The sequence below is a fragment of the Cyprinodon tularosa genome, unplaced genomic scaffold (genome assembly GCF_016077235.1).
Source record: "Cyprinodon tularosa strain WSP-4 unplaced genomic scaffold, ASM1607723v1 ctg82, whole genome shotgun sequence".
NCBI classification, from domain to species: domain Eukaryota; kingdom Metazoa; phylum Chordata; class Actinopteri; order Cyprinodontiformes; family Cyprinodontidae; genus Cyprinodon; species Cyprinodon tularosa.
Window position 1 is genome coordinate 850540 of NW_024039585.1, and position 19783 is coordinate 870322.

At 35.4% G+C, this 19783-nt stretch overlaps 1 protein-coding gene across 1 annotated transcript; it reads left to right on the forward strand.

Moving 5' to 3' along the window:
- The first annotated feature begins 9242 nt into the window (after positions 1-9242).
- Positions 9243-17297, forward strand: lpar3 (lysophosphatidic acid receptor 3). The gene is made up of 3 exons (XM_038272237.1): positions 9243-9399; positions 10070-10825; positions 15008-17297. The coding sequence occupies exons 2-3, from the start codon at positions 10084-10086 to the stop codon at positions 15304-15306; spliced, it is 1041 nt and encodes a 346-aa protein (XP_038128165.1). The 5' UTR covers positions 9243-9399; positions 10070-10083; the 3' UTR covers positions 15307-17297.
- The last annotated feature ends 2486 nt before the right edge of the window (positions 17298-19783 follow it).

Below are 19783 nucleotides of genomic sequence, written 5' to 3' on the forward strand. Positions count from 1 at the left end.
TTCAGGAGGTGCGTTCTAACAAGAACTGAGAAAACCACCGCAACACTCGAAAGCTACAGTACCAGTTCACAAACCGAAAACTGGCCTGAAATATTGATAAGTTTAGGCTTTTTGCTGTCAAATGGTAGACAAGCAAATTTGAAGTCTAACACTTAAGTTCTAAAATGTTCAATCTGTGCTCCGTTATGCAATAATAATGAGCTTTGATGGTTTTTAGTTGTGTTTAGGAAGCGGATCCTGTAAAAATGATGAGTTGAGTGATCCACTTAACATCCTAAAACTGACTCTTACAAGAGGAAATGTCAACCAGGGTTTTGAAATGGGACGTTTAACCATCTTTGTGGTACATCAGACACATTTTTTCGGAGAAAAATCAAATAGAAATGGAAAGAAACCATCTTTGCACTTTATGTAAGGGTCTCCAGGAGAAACCAAACCATTGATCAGCTATTCTGCCCCAAAGCAACACAGTAAAATAGTATTGCACTTTGAGATTTGTAGTTTTAGTCAAACTTGGTCCTACCAATACCAAGTGATTCTAATTTCTTTGCAAGAATTAGAATTTTTTTAAAGTAATGTATTAAGAATATCTTATCCTGGCACACTTGCTGTTAACAAGCATTGATTATAGGCAGGTTAAAATCAGACAAATTGGTTATCTGATATTTTAAGTTGCTTTTTATTATGTTGATTTGAAGACACAATATTGCATTCAAGAAGTACTGAGTTATTATCAGGATTTGTCTCCAAGGAGAAGTAGGAGACAAATTGTAAGTGAATAGTGAAGGATCGATATGAAGGAAGATGTTAAATTTAAACCTTACCAGTTACTTGGACCAGACTCAGTTCTGCTGGGTTAGAATAAATGTTTAGAACTCGCCACCTAAACATTTACTCTAAAGCTCACAACTCCAAAAATGTTTTTTTCAGGGGGTGAGGATGGGAGGATGTTTCAGATCATTTTAGCTCCTGATGGCAGTCATTAACAAGCATGCTGAATTTCATGTTGATGTATTTGCAGCCTGGCCTCGGTAGGTTTATTTCTTTCTTTGTAATACTCTATTCTCTCATTAATTACAACAATAATTGGTGTGCAGGTGGCACATGAGTTTAGCACACACGACCCATGTATGGAGGCCTTAGTCCTCGACGTGGCCGACCCGGGTTCAAATCCGACCTCTGGTCCCTTGCTGCATGACTCTTCCCCTCTCTAATTTCCCCGTTCCTGTCAGCCTACTGTCAGAAAAACCTCAAAAAAAAAAAAATTACAACTATAATTGCCAAATTTCCAGAATGACTCCTTTTTCACAGTTTTGAATACCTTGATTATGAAAACCTAAGATGACCGGACATAGTCTATAAATCTATGAATATATTTACACAAACGACCAAAACACCATAGAGATGCTATTCCTAAAAATCTGATTTATGTTTTAAATGTAATGGATGACAAAGTAGTCTGTCACATTAAGACATGGGGTCTACATAGACTGCTTACCTCTACAGTGGTCTGACAGAAAAGTTGGTTGCAAAAAGATGCATTATGGTGCAGATTTATCTACACCTTTTATCTTTATTTATGCCTGGGGAGTGGCGGCCTTGTGGTTAGGGCATTGCACTTGGAACCCACACGTTCTGAGTCAATGCCCCACTTCCACAGACTGCCACTCTGGGTCCCTGAGCAAAGAACCTTAACCCCATACAGCTCCCCGTGTGCCTTATAATGGCAGCCCACTGCTCCCCAAGGGCATGGGTTAAAAGCAGAGATACATTTCACTAATGTGAGATCAATAAAGTAATGTTATTATTTCTCTGACCTCTTGTTTATAAACTTCAATCATACTGAAAATACAGTCATATTAAAAAGTTTGGGCACCCCTATTAATCTTAATTATTTTTATTTCTAAATATTTGGGTGTTTTGCAACAGCTATTTCAGTTTGATATATCTAATAACTGATGGACACAATATTTCAGTATTGAATTCAGGTTTATTGCATTAACAGAAAATGTGCAATATGCATTGAAGCAAATCTTGACAGGTGCAAAATTTTGGGTACCTTAATCATTTTATTGATGTGAATACCCTTAACTACTTTTCACTGACTTACTGAAACACAAAATTGATTTGGTAACTTCATTAAGATTACAACTTCATAGCCAGGTGTATCCAATCATTAGACAATGTATTTAAAGTTGCTCTCCTGTTCGCATCTCCTCTGAAGATTCATCATGGGCACCTCAAAACAACTCCCAAATGATCTGAAAACAAAGATTGTTCATCATAGTCATTAGGGGAAGGGTACAAAAAGTTGTCTCAGAGATTTAAACTGACAGTTTCCATTGTGAGGAACATAGTGAGGAAATGGAAGACCAATGGGACAGTTCTTGTTAAGCTCAGAAGTGGCAGGCCAAGAAAAATATCGAAGAAGCAGATAAGAAAAATGGTGAGAATGGTCAAGAACAACCCATAGACCACTTCCAAAGACCTGCAGCATCATCTTGCTGCAGATGGTGTCACTGTGCATTATTTAAAAATTCAGCACACTTTGCACCAGGAGAAGCTGTATGGGATAGTGATGCGACAGAAGCCTTTTCTGCAAGTAAACCACAAACAGGATCACGTGAGGTATGCAAAAGCACATTTCGACAAGTCAGCTTCATTTTGGAATAAGGTCCTGTGGACTGATGAAAAGGCGTTCCAAGAAAGACGCTTGCTACCCACTGTAAAATTTGGTGGAGGTTCCATCATGCTTTGGGGCTGCGTTGCCAATGCTAGCACTGGGAATCTTGTTAAAGTTAAGGGCTGCATAGGATTCCACTCAATATCAGCAGATACTTGAGAATAATGTTCAAGAATCAGTTACTAAGTTGAAGTTACGGCAAGGATGGATATTTTAGCCAGACAATGATCCAAAACACTGCTCCAAATCTACTCAGGCATTCATGCAGAGGAACAATTACAATGTGCTGCAATGGCCATCCCAATCCCCAGACCTGAATATCATTGAACATCTGTGGGATGATTTGAAGCAGGCTGTCCATGCTCGGCGACCATCAAACTTAACTGAACTGGACTTGTTTTGCAAAGAAGAATGGTCAAAAATCCCTTGATCCAGGAACTCATTAAAAGCTACAGGAAATTACTAGAGGCTGTTGTTTTTGCAAAAGGAGGATCTACTAAATATTAATGTCTCTTTTTGCTGAGGTGCCCAAATGTTTGCACCTGTCAAGTTTTGTTTTAACGTTAATCCAATAAACCTTAATTCAATACTGAAATATTACTGTGTCCATCAGTTACTAGATATATCAAACTGAAATAGCTGTTGCAAACACCCAAATATTTAGACATAAAAAATAATTAGGATTAACAGGGGTGCCCAAACCTTTTCATATGACATTACTATTAGGCTCTAAATAATTAATACCTTAAGATTGAGGTTTAGGTTTAAAGTAACCTAGGCATGCCTATCCATTCTCTTTTGACACTGACATAGTAGTGTGGTGTTGCTTATTTTTAATGTAATACTGATTACTGGCATTTGTGTCAAAACCTTTTAATGGAATGAAATGAATCTCTGGCTGGATGCATTACTGTCTTCTGTCAGCTTCATATTTTCTCTAACAACTCAAATGTACAAGGAAGAAACTGCTTGCAACTTTTAATTAAGACCTCGTTTTGCATATCTTTCATCTAGTTGCTGCCAACAAGGCATCTTTATTGGTTTTTTTCCCCCCAATGTGCATTCCTTTTCACTGAGCCAATCCCCATCATCAGTCTGTAGTGAGGTTTCCTTCACATTGTGGATTGGCTTTGCCTTACTTGGTCTGTGAGCAATGAAATTAGTGGTGGGAGGTATGCAGACACTCCCAATGATGGACTGAATACAGAGATACTGTTGAGCTGAAAACTAGGAGAAACATCCCCCTGGTTTCCCACACCCAATCTTTGCTGCGATACCTTCCAAAAAAACAATCCCTGCTCCCACACCAAAGCTGAAATAAAGCCAGAGGCATTTTCCGTAGCGTTTTGTTGTTTTCCTTGGAGGATATCTTTAATCATTTGTGAGGTTTAAAGTTACCCTGATTATTTTCTAATGTGCAAGATGATACAATTCAAAATCTTCCTAATGTGTCGAGTTTCATTTAGTACAAATGCTTTCTCTTTCATGTTGACTTTTTTTTTTATATCACTTTTGTAATCAGATGACATGTCTGACAATTTCCTAACATGGGGTAATGACTGGCAATTATTGTCTTCGTCACCACGTAACATTTGAGTCACTTCTTCCTCTTGAATGTTTTCCTCTAGATGTTTCAAACCCAGTGAAAGGCAACACAGTGACTCCTTGAGTTTTTATAATGTAATACTTATATATCTTATATTAAAAATATATATATATATATTTACCCATTGGTTAAAGTTCATATTTATAATTTTTTTTAATATGGGACCTGTTTTTGCAATCTTTACAAGGTTTACTTTTACTTCTGGAAAGTCCTGTGTCACAGCATTGTTTGTCCGACCTGATATTTCATATCAACCTGTAATTTATTTTATTTATTTTCCTCATCTATTAGGGCTGTGGTCTATCACTAGGACATTTGAGGTTTCCTGCTCTGGATCTTAAGTGTCGTTTCAGTTACCAGACAATCCTGTAAATGCAATTACTCTTGATGACTAATGACACCACTTGGTCCTTAATCCACTTGCTTCACTTGGACTGTACAATCGGAGACAGTTGCCAACTTCGATCTCACTAAATCGATCTATGGAGTTTCTTTGTTTTGATGTGTGGGAATAAATTAGATGAGGAAACATGAGATCCTAAAGCATGAAATATTATCCTTATTCAGTTAGATGATTGCGTTTTTTTTTTTTTTACTTTAAATTGTATTTCTTTTCTCTTGCATTTTTCTTGGCTTCAGCTGGAAGCTGAGATGCAAGAACCCCAAAATGTTTCCCTCCTTTTAAAAATTCATTTATCCAAAAGGTTGTTGTGGTTTGCTGCATGATGCTTAAAGGGAATAAAGAAAAAGAGCTTGACTATCTGGTTTTCTGGCTCAAAAATAGAGCATGTTGACAAATATTTATGCTCTTAAAATAAAAACTACCATAAGAGTAAAAAACAGGAAATGGAAATTCTTACACAAAATGAGTTATCCCCAATGACTATTAATTCCTGTTTTTGGGGCTTTTAAAGTCTGTTTTTTTAAATTCACTTTATAACATGATGTAAAGAGCCGCAGTGTGGATATGGAGGGAAATGAGGATCTAGTGTTGTGCTAAGATGGCTCTTGGTTGAAAAAGTCATAGTTTTGTTTTTCAGGAGGCTTGTGATGAACATCCTTAAAAATGCTAATGTTTGTGGAAGTGAGAGACCAAGTTGGTCTGTGACAGGTGAAATGGGTACAACTGTAGTCTTAGAAAAATCCCCTTAGGGATGTAAATAAAGTAGTGAAAAAAGTTACATTTTATTAAAGATTTGTGATTACCAGGAATAAAATGTTTATCAGTGTAAATGGTTTTCCACATAGTTGTTGGGAGAATCTGTTTCTGTGTTATTTTCTTAATTATCTTGCTGGAGTATTTCCTGTGTACATTTCAGCCTGTTTTTCTCAAAATCAGCTCTTTATCAAATTGATCAAGGGCATATTGATGTTAAGAAAATGCCCATTCTTCTTGAAATATATATATATATATTTTATTTGTTGTTTCTTGTTTAGATAATTTATTAAAATTTGTTGCCCTTTGAAATATCTGCAGCACCTTTTTTTCTGAATAATTGTCCCAAATCTACCAATAAACCTTTTGTAACAACCTTTTACTACAAAGACACTAAAAAACGTACTAAAATACTACAATGGTTTAAAATAATAAACTCTTGTAATATATAATAATTATACCGACTTTGGTGCATATGATTATCTTAGCTTGAAGATGTCCCCTACTCAGCTAGGCATTGTTCATTGTCTATCACATCTATCTTATTAGCTTCTTATTTTCTTATAAAATATTATAGATACATACATTTCTAATAGGATGGTCAAAGACAGCTGCAACTATTCAAGTTTTTAAAAATACCTTTTTTATTGCATCGCAATTCCTATTACTACACGTACTAATATTCTGTTCACTAAAGTCATTTTCTACAGAGCAGTTTTTATTATTTGTACATTGCATTTACATATGGCCTCGAGTCCATCCACGGCAATTATTTTTGGCTGCAAAATACTGCAATTTACAACATCAATTGTTCAACAATACTTTAAACATGTTTGTAGAGGTAGATATAAAAACATAATTATCATTCAAACTATACATAATAAACAGCTCTTTCCATTGCAAACTATTTCCGTAGCAAAATTAGCATATTGCACTATTTTTATTGTCCGTAATGGTGGTACTTGAATATTCCACATAAGTTTGAGTTCATTTTGGAGGGAAAAAAACACAGAACTAGAAGACTAAAGCTCCTTAGAAAAGATATTTTTTAATAAACACAATCTGATCTAATTTCTTCAATCTTATGTTGGCTTTATAGTATTTACAGATCAATGCTCTGTGTTCCTTTTGCATGTCTGCTTCTGTCAAGGAAGGATTGCTCTGAAGTCAATGACACAGTGCAAGTGATTGTCTTCTGCGGCCACATGCTTATGGATAGTGTTTTTACTGTTTACAACGGGAAAGGTGAATTAATAGGACATACAATTTAAGGTATTTGGGTGACCCAGCTTCTCTCAGAAAAAGACAAGCCATTTCCAACACATCTTTTGTAAGTCCTGGCTTAAAACTTGGAAATACTGGGGCTTACTTCAAAAAACGTTATTATATTCTGTCATTTTTCTCGGTGTAATGGCTTCTTAGTTTTCTGAAATGTAAAAAGCCAGTGTACTTAAGAATTTATCTCAGAACTAACCCTGCTTTTTGAAAAGTGGCCCTGATGTGTTTAAGTGCAGTTTTAGTTTACATTTTCCAAATCCTGTAAACTGTGCAGCTGGTGCTAAAGCTAAGAGCCTGCTATAAGAGTAGACTGCACAGAATATTGGTGGACAAGCTGCATGTTGCTTGTGAAACTGATTTATTTGTAATCTGCAGTTTGCTCGTGCAAAGATATTACACAATCCTGCTAAACAATGTTGGTCACAACCACCAGTCACGCACTTTTATGAAACATTCTCCAAATTATGATATCAGCCATTCTCCAAACTGCTTAGAATTATGTAATTATTGATGTCATCATTATCACTATTTTCTAACCAGGAGCACAGTGGCTTTCCCTTTAACTTGCCAGAAATTATTTTGAATCCAGGTGTCATTATTAATGACCTCATTGGGTAACCATGCGGGTGGCTTTTTTAAATGTGAGATCTGTTGGTTCATGTTTTAATTTCTTCTGTGGGTTTGCACAGACATCCAGAGAAGCTGCTTCAGGAAGGTTTCTGGAACCAGCTGCCCGATTCTGTGAAATAAACTTTGAAACCAAGGCTTAAAACAAACAAAAAACGTATCCAGGCAAAGGTTGAGTTAAATGGGACTCATTGCAGTGTGAACAAGCCAAATCAAATTTGACATAGTAGAAAATTGGCCTTTTAATGTAACAGATTCCATTGGACTTCAGGGTATAGTTAAAAAGTTTCCTGCCTTTTAAGAATTAATCAGTTATTTACTGGAGAAAACCTGAAGTCATTTAAACAACTACAAGATACATATGGATTACATTCAAAATACTTCTATAAGTACTAACAATTAAGGGATTACCTCTTATCACACAAAGAATGGCCTACTTTGAAACATAATACACTATGTTTGGAACTATTTCTGATAAAATGTGTAGAGGAAAATAATAAAAAGAAGATTATATCTAATATATATAAACATCTACAGGGACACTTCTCTGACAATTCTATGGATCTGAAAATTAAGAATGAGATTTTTTTAAAACACCTTTCAGTATTTCAAAATATGACTGAAATTTCTCAAATTTATGCTGGAGGAACTGTAATCAGATTGGGGACCACGCTCACCTTTTTTGGGACTGTCCAGTACTGATTCCATTTTGGCAAGGGATCCAAAAAGAAATTAAGAGAATACTTGAGTTTACTTTACCACTGAACCAGCAGTACTATATATTAGGTTTGATCCCAAAAGAAAATATTGGGAAAAGGGAAGCCCAATTACTACAGATTCTGCTATTAGTAGCAAGGAAAAAGATAACTCTGTCTTGGCTTAAACCTTTGCCCCCAACCCTTTAACAATGGCAAGAAAGGTTGAAGAATGTGTATAAAATGGAGACGATAACAGCAAAACTTCATGGGAAAATGGACATATTCTTGGAAGTGTGGGCCCCAGCTATCGACTACTTTGGATGGCCACACAGATAAAGAGCCTCATATGCTAAACAGAACAAAATGATATCAGCCCCCTTTGTTTGTATTTCCCCTCTTTTATGGTACACTAGACATATACACCTCCTGTCTATGGGAGCTAATAAAGACCCCTCTAAGAACTGTCAATTGCTGAAAAAGATTTCAATGTTTTTCCCTGAGCCCCATCCCTTTTTATTTTATTTTATTTTTTTTCTCCACTACTCTTGGGTTTGATGCTCTTTGTAGTTGCATATATGAAGATACATTTGTATATGTTGTATTATATGTATTATATGTTGGATTTATTATATTCTTAAATAAAGTATAAAGTGAATGTTCAAAAAAAAGTTTCCTGCTTTTAAGGAGTCTGTGGGCTTGATCAATTTGCAGAAATGTGTCCTTCGGAGAGCAAGATGTAATTTATTTGACAAATTTTGCAATAAAATATTTTTCTAGGGGGAAACAACAATGTCTATTTTTCATTATATGCATTATTTGACCCAATACATTTGTGAGTTCCTATTCATTGTTTACACACGCACAAAAAAAAGCCATGGATGAAGAATTTTTACACAAGTTTATATAGCTGCATGGTAATCTTTTAAATTTATGCAATAATTTTCTGTTACAGATACAGGATAGATAAACGAGGCAGTTCGAAGATAAAACGATGGAAATTAATTTAAGTCTTTATCTTCGGTGTCATTATGATATAGGAAAATATATATAGGAAAATGAAAAATTTAAACTTTGTATACTTGGGGCTGTAGAAATGTAGACTGCTTGAGGGGACTGTGGGGGGAATCCAAGCGTGGGTGTGTCACGCGCTGTGCGTCAGCGTGCTGGAGTTAAAGTGAAGGCGCCTCCTCCCTGCCTTCAGTTCAGCTCCAAGGCTTCATGCTGCCACTTCCCTCTCCACACAGCTGCCAGGAAAATACACTGCTGCAATGCTGAATTACCCACAACGGGACATTTCGCAACGTTTTTTTCTCTAACGCAACCCACCTGGAATACCTTAATCCTCCCACAGGTAAATCTTCCAATCGAATAGTTTTTCTTACTGCTTGACTGGCCTTAAAAATGTTATCTAGTCAACTTTTGTTTTGTTTTTCTCTTAAATTATTCCGGGATCTGAGTGAACTTCTTCTTTAAGCTCAGTAGGACACGGAGCTCTAAAGTTGCGTAATGAGTAAAACCTCAGTGAAAGCTTTGTGTAATATTTGTGAAAAACTCTTAAAATATTTTCTCAAAGATAAGAAAATGTCAGCCTGGTGTTTTCATTCATATTAAAATAGTAGAAGTTAATATCTTTTGTAAGTTTGGAGTTTGGCACTGACTTTCTTCCTTTACTGTCAGTCTGACATGTTGCTGTTCTCTCACTTCAACCTGTTGAACCTAAACGTTATTTTGCCTTTAATAAAACTTGCTCTGTACAATGATCTGATATATCAAGGCTGCATTCACCTTGTAGTTTTACTAGGGCACATTTTTCAAATATAATTTGAAGTGCATACCTTGTTTATAAGCTTAATGCAGTCAGTCAGATATTGCTGCTGTTTTCAAGTAGAATCCGCCTCCATGCTATACTAATCATGTACGAGTTACTAATAATGCCTTGCAGATTCTCACACCTGTCAATAGTGATCCATGTATAAAAAAATGTGTGAATTGTTCTTTCACGTTTTATTTTTATTTCCCAGGTCAATCTTCAAAAATGGCTCAGGAGAACGCCACCTGTCATTATAATGAGACCATGGAGTTCTTTTATAACAAATCTGGTGGGAGATATCCTGTGGGCGATAAACTGCTCATCCTGGTCAAAGTGGTTGGCTCCATCTTCTGTGTCTTCATCCTGGTTGCTAACTGTATGGTCATTGCTGCTGTAATCACCAATAAGAAGTTTCACTACCCTTTCTACTATCTTCTTGCCAATCTCGCTGCCTCGGACTTCCTTGCAGGCATAGCCTATGTGTACCTCATGTTCAACACAGGTGACGTTTCACCAACACTTAGTATCAATGAGTACTTCTTCCGCCAAGGACTCCTAGATGTTAGTCTCTCTGCTTCGCTGGCTAATCTACTTGTTATAGCTCTGGAGCGCTACATCTCTATAATGAACTGGAAAGTCCACAGCAACCTGAACAAGAGGAGGGTGACATTATTGATCGTTCTTGTTTGGAGCATCTCTATTCTCATGGCCATGGTGCCCAGCCTGGGCTGGAACTGCATCTGTAAACTGGATAGCTGCTCCTCAATGGCTCCCATCTTTAGCAAGAGCTACCTAATATTCTGGTCAGTTTCGAACTCTATTATTTTTGTTACCATGGTGGGGATCTACATTCGGATCTACACCTATGTTAAGAGGAAGACCACTATGCTTATGTCAAACACCTCTAGCTCCATCAACCGCAGGAGGACGCCTATCAAGCTCATCAAGACGGTCATGGTTGTGCTCGGTGAGTGCTACTCAAAAAGAAAAAGAAAATATCTCGTATCTCTTTCGGAGCAAAGGAACTATTTAATGAAAATTATAGCTGTTTAAAAACTATATAGAATTTAATTCACCTAAATTACTGTTTTTTTTTTTTTTTTTATGTACACTGCTTCCTTTTTATACCAGGCTCTTACTCTAACCAAAAATTGCTTTACATGTTTGTTTGGAGCATGTTTCATTAAAATCCAGCCCCACGTCACCTCTTAGCTCAGTTTTCTACATAAAAATCAGTGTAAAAAAAAAAAGTGAAAATGACACTAAATACAAATATTAAAATGGTTTTAAGATTAAGAAAATAATATTTACATCAGCAGTTAGGATATTGTTGAAATGTGAGTTATTTTATGACAGTAGGTCTAGTCTGGCTTTGGTCTTCAGCCTCTGGGTGCAACTACACTGCAAAAACAATCAATATATAAGTGAAAAAATCTTAAATTAGATGTATTTAGCCTTAATTTAAGTAGTTAAATAAGTTGATCTGCCAGTGGAATTCGTTTTTACTCTTAAATAGGATAATAAGATCATATGCACTATTATTTTAAATTTAAATAGTCGTGTTCCATTCGCAAAGTGTCTCATTTACCTCCTCTATTCAAGAAAAAATGCCCTTATTTTAAGTAAAATGACTTATTGAGATTTTAGTTTTTTTCTATGTTATCTCTACTTATTCTAAAAGTCAAACACTAAACAATGATTGAGTTTTTCACACATGCATTTGAGCAACTACCTCACAATTAAGATTGGTGCATTATCACTTTAAAATGTCTTATAGAAACTAAAACGGTTGGGTGGGTTGATGAGTTTTGATGTGGGTCCTTGGTCAACGTTAGAAACCCAGCTGACTCAGCAGGAAAGGTCATTTAACAAATCGGCTGTGTTACGTGCCACACCCCTGAATCCAAAGTACCCACATGCTTTCTGAAAGTAAACAAAGGTTCACAATTATCACTGCGTCGCATCGGTTCACTGCATAGCTCAGCAAAGGTGTTCCTATGAAGTCATCTCTGTGTGAAACATACCAGGCAAAGGTCTCACAGGAAAGTGTTTTAGAACTTCAAGAGAAGCAAATTACAGAACGTTTAATAACCAAACCAAACTGGAGATGGACTAGAAGTTAGGACATTTATTTCCTTTGATTTAGCTGCTTTTAGGATCCTGTTAAAAAAAAAATAAATCCACTGTTTTCCACACTGCAGTCTAGGTGCATTTCTGTTTTCATCTAAATATAAATATGAACGACATGTTAGTCGGGTCTCTTCTGCAAAAAAGTCCTTTGTAAATTGAGCCGTCTTCTTTTCACATGCTCCCATGCAATCCTGCCCGTATACACCCTTTACTCTAAGTTGCCGTGTAATTATTTTCTATGTAATGTGCTGCTGTACAGCCTGTGTAGCCAACCGTTACCAAAACCCCATTGGCCTTCAGTGAACATACCCTACTCTCCAACCAAAAAAGAAACAAAACAAAAAATACTGTAAGATTCTGTCAATTGCCTTTTATATGATGCTCTGAAAAAGTTTCTGTTTCAGACTTTGTTTCTGTCTTTATGCTCCCCTTGAAACCTGAAACATTAATTGTATTCACTGCATCATTCAAAACATTATAATTGATTTCCCTTTAACTTTCTACAGAACCTGTTTGCAGTATTCACAACCCTAGATCTTACTGATAGAGACATCTTACAATAGAGAAGGAAAAGAAAAACCTTTGTTCCGACATAAAGCCGTCTGCTCAACTGGAGAAACCAGTTTGAGGATGCAGATAAACCCCTCAAGCTTTGTTTAAGGTAGACTGGAATGAATAAAGGCACCTGGAAGTAAACAGCATGTACAAAAACTAAAGCAGCCTGACTCTACATGCTACTTCTGAATGTTTTGTAAAAATATGCTTTAAGCTCAACTTAGTCTATAAAAAAAGTTTTATAGAAGTGACTTTTTGCAACAAATAAAACTTCCACCTATTCAAGCAACCAGCATCAGACAATAAGTAACAAAAGCAGCTTGTTCATAAGATATCAACAAAATAATGACAAATAAGGACAAACAAACCCTAGTTTTCAAAGATTGATTCAATCATTTGATATTTAATTTCTCATAAAGAATCAGAGCAAAGTCAATATTTTGTTCTTCTAACCTAAACATATTCTGCAAACATAATATCTAAACTTTCATGGTTCTGCTTGACCTTGTCTGTATGTTTGTACATGTGCACGGGCAAACAAAGTGAAGTAAGACACGTTTGTTTTGCTGTATATAGAGTCAAATTGACGGGCATGTTGCTGCCTGTAACTCCCTCACTTCTGTAGCTTGTGCCCCAACATGTTTAAAGTAAATGGCTAATATGCTTTTTTTTCTTACTGGAATTGTGAATCACTAATGTGAGTTAAAGGCTGAGAGCGGCCGAGGTTGGAGATTAGCAGGGAACCACGGCACGCCTTCTTCTAATAAATCCTCAGATAGGAAGAGCTTCACCAAAGTGATAAGGAAGTTTTTTTCCTTAGAAAAGGTGTTTATGATTCCAGGAAAACTCACAAGGGACCAGACAGACGGAACAGAAAATAATTTTGTGAATAATTTCAAAATATCTCTGTTTACTGCAGAGATGCAGCAAACAGAGATTCTGTTGTTGGTTTCCTAAATAGCAATTTTAGAATTATTCAGTTTGCCTCTTTAGATTTGAATCAACTCAAATTAACTTTTAAGAACTATCAGTAAACATTTCTGTTAATTTCCTGAAACATTCAATGTTGAATTGTCCCTTCAATATAACGTTTATATGAAAATAAAGAAGAAAAAAAAAAACAGCCCCGTAAAACTGAATTTTTTCAGAGATTTCAATGAAAATATATATAAAAAAAGTTGTTATATCTTTTGAGATGTTGAGCTGGATAAGGTCTAATTTAAAAGAATCGCATATCTCAGGATATACTTTATAAATCATTGCATAGTAACTTGTTTACCTCTTTCTGGGCACTCAATGTTACTGAGAAACAGTTTGGATTTACTATATCGCTGTCGGGATTAATGTTTCTTTGTGCTGGATTTAATTATATTAGATTGTTATAATAATAAAATATTAGAGCAGTTAGGAACCTCCAAATTAAGTCACCCATCGAGCATGAATCATTACTTATTGGTATAAGTCATTCGCTTGCTGTGTGTGTTTGAGACAAATAAATGAGTCGGTATAGGAAAGATCTGCAGTCAAACAGGATTTCACTGTTATTTTAAGCTTATATTAAAGCTCCCTGTGGAATCAAATATTAATAATTAGTGCACTTAATGCAATAAGTAGGAGTAAATATCCCCTAGCAAGTTCCTTAACTGCAACATTTGCAAAGGGTGTAAACATTTCCTAATCCAATATGTTCCACAACGGAGGGGAGGGAGTTAAATACTGGCACTATTACCAACACAACACTAAAGAGCAGACATTAATAAAAATACACTGTATTTACTGATTCTTCATATGCATGTTATGCCTCTTCTGAATTAACAGATCCATCCCTCAGTAATACTGAGAATAGCTGAATTTCTTTCTGTAGCATCCATCTGCACTGAAGAGTGTTGTGGTTGATGTCCTGTAATGCCTCTACAGATCATGAAGGAGAGAGAAAATTGTTCAGTCCACAGCCAGCTGGTCATGGATCAGTTTGATTTTAAAATATTTAATTCCATTCTCTTGCTTATTTCTCTGTATATCTTAGATTTTCATACGTTTTCTATTTGACAAACCAACGTTGGCTCTTTCCTCAGTGTCATTTTGAATTTATAAGGTTTTAGATTAAGTAGTTTGTTTCAACTTAGTTATGCTGCAAAAGACAAACAAAAAACAAAACATTGTCCTATACCCATTAATTCATCCTGCTTAGTCAGACATTATAAAAAAAAGTTGTTAATTGTGTTGTCTTATATGTACTGTATATGGCAAGGTTAGTTTGTTAGTTGTGTTAGTTCAGACCTTAATATCTTATTATTTCAAGTGATATATAGAAATCCACTCAATAAACCATGTTTTGTTTTAATGATTTAAAGTATAAAATGAGCAATTACTTTCTATTGTGATAATATATAGAAAATGTAGAATTTACAATATGCATATATTTCAAATATAATATGCATGATCCGTTTTTTTCTGTTGCTAGGAGCCTTTTTGATCTGCTGGACGCCTGGCCTTGTGGTCATGTTCTTGGACGGGGTAGATTGTGAGCAGTGTGAAGTCAAGAAACTGAAGAGCTTGATGCTTCTAATGGCTGTTGCCAACTCAGTCATGAACCCCTGCATTTACTCCTACAAAGATGAGGAGATGTGGACAACGATAAAAAACCTTATGCGCTGCAATGGCACTGGTACCCGGAGGCAGCGGTCAATGCTTGCTAATGCCAGGCCACTAAACTCTGATCAGGACACAGGCACCAGTCCGCCAGCCTCGGAGGAAACTTAAAGTGACAAAAAAGGCTCACTGGATACATGAAACAACATCTCGTGTTAAATTTGACAGAACTGCTGTCTTAGTTGGAGTCAACATACACAGACGCATTGTGGAGACTAAGGACAAGCCTTCAGCATATCTCCAGCACCGTCAGTCAATTTTGGTTTCCTCAGATTCAACAGTAATTTGTGAGGAGAGACTACAGGGTATTAGCTCAGAGATGAGATAACTTTATGCACTACTAAAATTCCCTAATGGCTGTAAAGATGTCCGGTTTCCTAGGATTTCATCCATTTGGGCACATTACTCCCATTCTTGGGTAATGGGAGAACCCCCCCGCCCCCATCCCCACCTCCTCCTCATCCTGTTTCAAGTGTCATCAGATCCCTCTGACTCATTGTAAGTGACCAGTGACAGATGAAACAAGTACATTTAAACACTTCAAACCCTGGAGATGTAAAAGTTGTACATTATTCTTATTATGCATTTGTTTATAATTGTTGTAATTATTATTTTTTTTTTTACTGCATGAATATTTTAAACAAAACTTCAACTGAGGATGTTCAATGAAGTTGTGCATGGCCGGGGCAGAATCTAGAAGCTTTTTGTTTGTGTAAAAGTACTGTAAACAGCTACAATGTAACATGGTACTTGAACTAAGCTTAATGAGTATTTTTTTTAACCTACCGGTAATAATCAAATTCATTTCTTTCATTCTCCACCCTATACATGCTTGTATCTCTTCTCTTTTTGGTTACTTATGTAAACAGAAGTCGCTTCTTAAAATGTTGCATGTCAAACGTGCTTTTCTGTATCATTTTCTCAAATCAACTTTACCTCTTTGCAAAACACTGGATTACTGCTAAAGATTCAGCATATAATGTGTGGTTCAACATTGAGAAGGATAAGAGAAAAACTCCCTACCCACACAGACTACTACAGGTCGATCACATCGCTGAATCATTAGCTGACTTTTCATTGCATGCATACTATGTACTGTATACCGGTACCTAAGCTGTGGTAAAGAACCCTTGAATTCATCCTTATCAAAGGTATGCGGCTCTTAACTTTGACTTTAACTTGTATAATATTCCTCAGTAGAAAGATTATAGCGCCAATGATTAAGCTGAGATTATCCATACGTGTGGACTCTTACTGTTGGACTTGTCAGAAGCGATAACCACTCGTAACCATTCTAGTTATTTCCTGTTATAAACATTTCAGTTTGAGATGTGCTTCCTTTTTGTTATTTGCAGAAAATACTCCCCCCCTCTACTCCTTGATTTGAGATCTTATAAAAAAAACATTATCACCATAAAGGGCTTCTATAAGGCAGTGTTTGAAATAGATCATAAGGCTCTATGCCTGAGCACCATATGGGTTGGCAGAATCACAAGAGCAACTAATATTTATTTGTATGTCCAATCAATATTGAGCAGGTGATCCTTATTCTTTGTGCTTTAACAGCTAATGTTTCAGCAGATGTTAATCTGATTAGCACATTGCATTTCCCATAAATAGGACTAATCATATCTTAACTGGGGGATTTCTTGATAAACAGAGATGCTCATGAATGAAGATAAAACATTTATCTTCTGTAAGGCACGACAAGTTTATTTGTATCACACAGTTCAGTACGAAGAAAATTGAAAGTGCTTTACATGAATTAAATGATTCTGTGGTTTTATTCTATCCATTTGGTTTTGAGGATACAGAATAAGCAGTGCTTCCCTTGGGTATCTATCAGAACTGCCACTACTGGCTCCTTGCGGCTTATTTGATAATTTTGTCTTTGTGTTTTGGGCTTTATGTACGAGTGGTTGACCTGAAAACTAAAACACATTGCATAAAGCCATGCTGCAGAGCAGGGGTTTCCAAATAGGGGTTCCATTTGCGAGACACCAATTAGACGGTGATGGGACAGCTATCGTAACCGTATCCTTGAGGTAAAAGTAGGTCCAAAATATATAATAAAATACAAAAATATGAATAAGTAAATAATTGTCCCTTGAAATAAATCGGTGCAACACTTTATTTATCTAATGCATGATTCAAATATTTAGAAAAACATAAAATTGTAAAATGCAGAATAAATATCCCACTAAATTATTAAAAATATATTTAAATTACTAATTAAATTGTATTAATTAAAAACTGAATAACATTTCTTCACTTTATATGAATAAATGTATATGCTGAAATATTTTGGAAGCCCTGCTGTGGACTAATGCCTCAATTCTGTTCATCTTTTAGATTTTCTCATTGTTCAGTGCACCTGATATTTAATGACTTACAATTATTTATAGTACATGAATGCATGCTGAGGAGGGATTTGACCTGAATTGTAGAGGTTAGTGATAATGTGTTTTTTTTTTTAAATGGATTATTATCTACTTTGATAAAAAGGGGACACTAGATTGCTTGCTGAAAAGTAGTTTGATTTAAAAGGGAAAAGAGCATGCTTTTGATGCATACAGATGAGAAAGAATATACTGGTATATTAATGTCAGTTTTTCGTACATGTCATAGAACAATCTATGAAAACCTTTGACTTAAAAACACACCTTACATACTTTTACAAACAACTTCATATATATGTATATATAAGCTGTCTGTTTGATAATGTGCTTGTATTACAGACTAAGATGTTTTGTTAAATATTAAATTGCTTCACAATCAAACACGTTTCGGTCTGACTTATCCCAATGCAATTTAAGTTATTTTTTACCTAAAGTCATCAGATCCAATGATTCTTTGATCAGTGTTTGATATAACAGGTGAAAACGTGTCTTAGCTTTCTTTCCACTTAGTGAATATCTCTGGTACAAATATGAACGAAATGATGGTTACTTAATCAACTCCCACTTTCCTTCTAACAGTAACATGCATGTCCTATATGAGTCAGGGTTTTTCTTTTGTTCATTTGAATTTATTACACCACAAAGTTATGACAAGACATCTAACAGGAAATCCATTCACTTTCTAAGAGTATTGTTTAGAACTGTATACAGGCAGAATTGTTTAATAGTGAGATGTTAAAGCAGAGTTTATACAGGAATTCTAGGATACTTCTAGTTAGGTTAGGAAACTATAATCCCCCCCAAATTATTGATTTAATAACCATCTGAGTGTAAACACTGATTAAACTAAGGAGTTTTATACATATATATATATATATATATATATATATATATATATATATATATATATATATATATATATATATATATATATATATATATACTGAAACTGAATTTCCCTATGGGGATTAATTAAGGTTTTGTTTTTATTATGAAAAAAACTGTATGACAATCACTAAATTTTTTAACTCTTTTTTTTTCATGGATGAACCTCATTTCCATATCAATGTTAACATAGTTGAACTAATAGACTATATAATCAATAACTACCTTTCCAATAATCATAGTAACATGTTTTTTTAAGGATAAACAAAGTAAGCAAAATTAACAGCAGCAAACATAACATCAAACCACATAAAGGGAAATTCCAAAGGGAACTAAGTTACTGATTTTAACTTTAAATGAAAGGTAAGATCAGAATAAAGGATATTTAATAGTAAGAAGTCAAGCAGTGAGGCAGATACCAAAACTGAAAACATCCTTAGATGGACTGATAAGACACACCTTCCTTTTGACTCGGGTACGAAGGTGTAGACTTGGAGTCATGACAATCCTTAGTGCTTAAACACAATATAAATTCCTTTGTTTTTGAATGCAATTTAGGCTTCTCATCAAAAACATTTCTTCAGTTCTCTGGATTTTAAAGCACTGACAGCTTTCTTCAAGAAAGAAGAGAAATATCTAGATACCTTACATATAAGCAAGTACTGTTTGTGTTTGGTGTTGTTCTGTTACTTGTTTATGAAAATGATTGGGTCCTGGAACTACATCGCAACCTTTACTAGAGAAGAATATAACTAGGTGGAGCTGTAGTGTGTTCCAGGCCCACAAACATGTAAATGCAATATTCCGAGCTGGACCATTAACCTTGTCTGCTGCTTCCTTAGTCACAGATGTCCTGAGGCCTAATCATGCACTTTTTTTTTTTTTGGTAAAGCCATTTCATAATTTTGACCCCCAGGAAAATAAGTCTTTTTTTTTCCCTTTCCACTGTCGCTGTATGCATAGCCAGTGTGAGGAAATGGAATGAAGGAATGAAGAAATGCAAACTAACATCTTCTGTCTCTACAAGCGCATCCTTTTGGAACAGGTCCAAACAAAAACGTTTTACCAATCTGACAGTTTGATGAGATGACAGCTGTTGTAATTTTTTGATATATAAATTAAATGAATTGAATAAGACTGTAGGTGTATAGGAAAGCTTACCCCTGTCTGGCACCAGAACAGTATCAGCTTATAGTCTAATGATAAATGAAAAAAACTCTGCAATGACAATTGAAGAAAAGCTTCATCATAGAATAATTACTTTCTTAGTATATCAGCAGCAATGTTTGATTTTTTTTAAAAAA

Bases quoted from the DNA above. Each gene is read 5' to 3' on its own strand.
- lpar3 (XM_038272237.1), top strand. From the start codon at position 10,084: ATGGCTCAGGAGAACGCCACCTGTCATTATAATGAGACCATGGAGTTC. The intron at 10,826-15,007 runs GTGAGTGCTACT...TTCTGTTGCTAG, and splicing joins GACGGTCATGGTTGTGCTCG to GAGCCTTTTTGATCTGCTGG.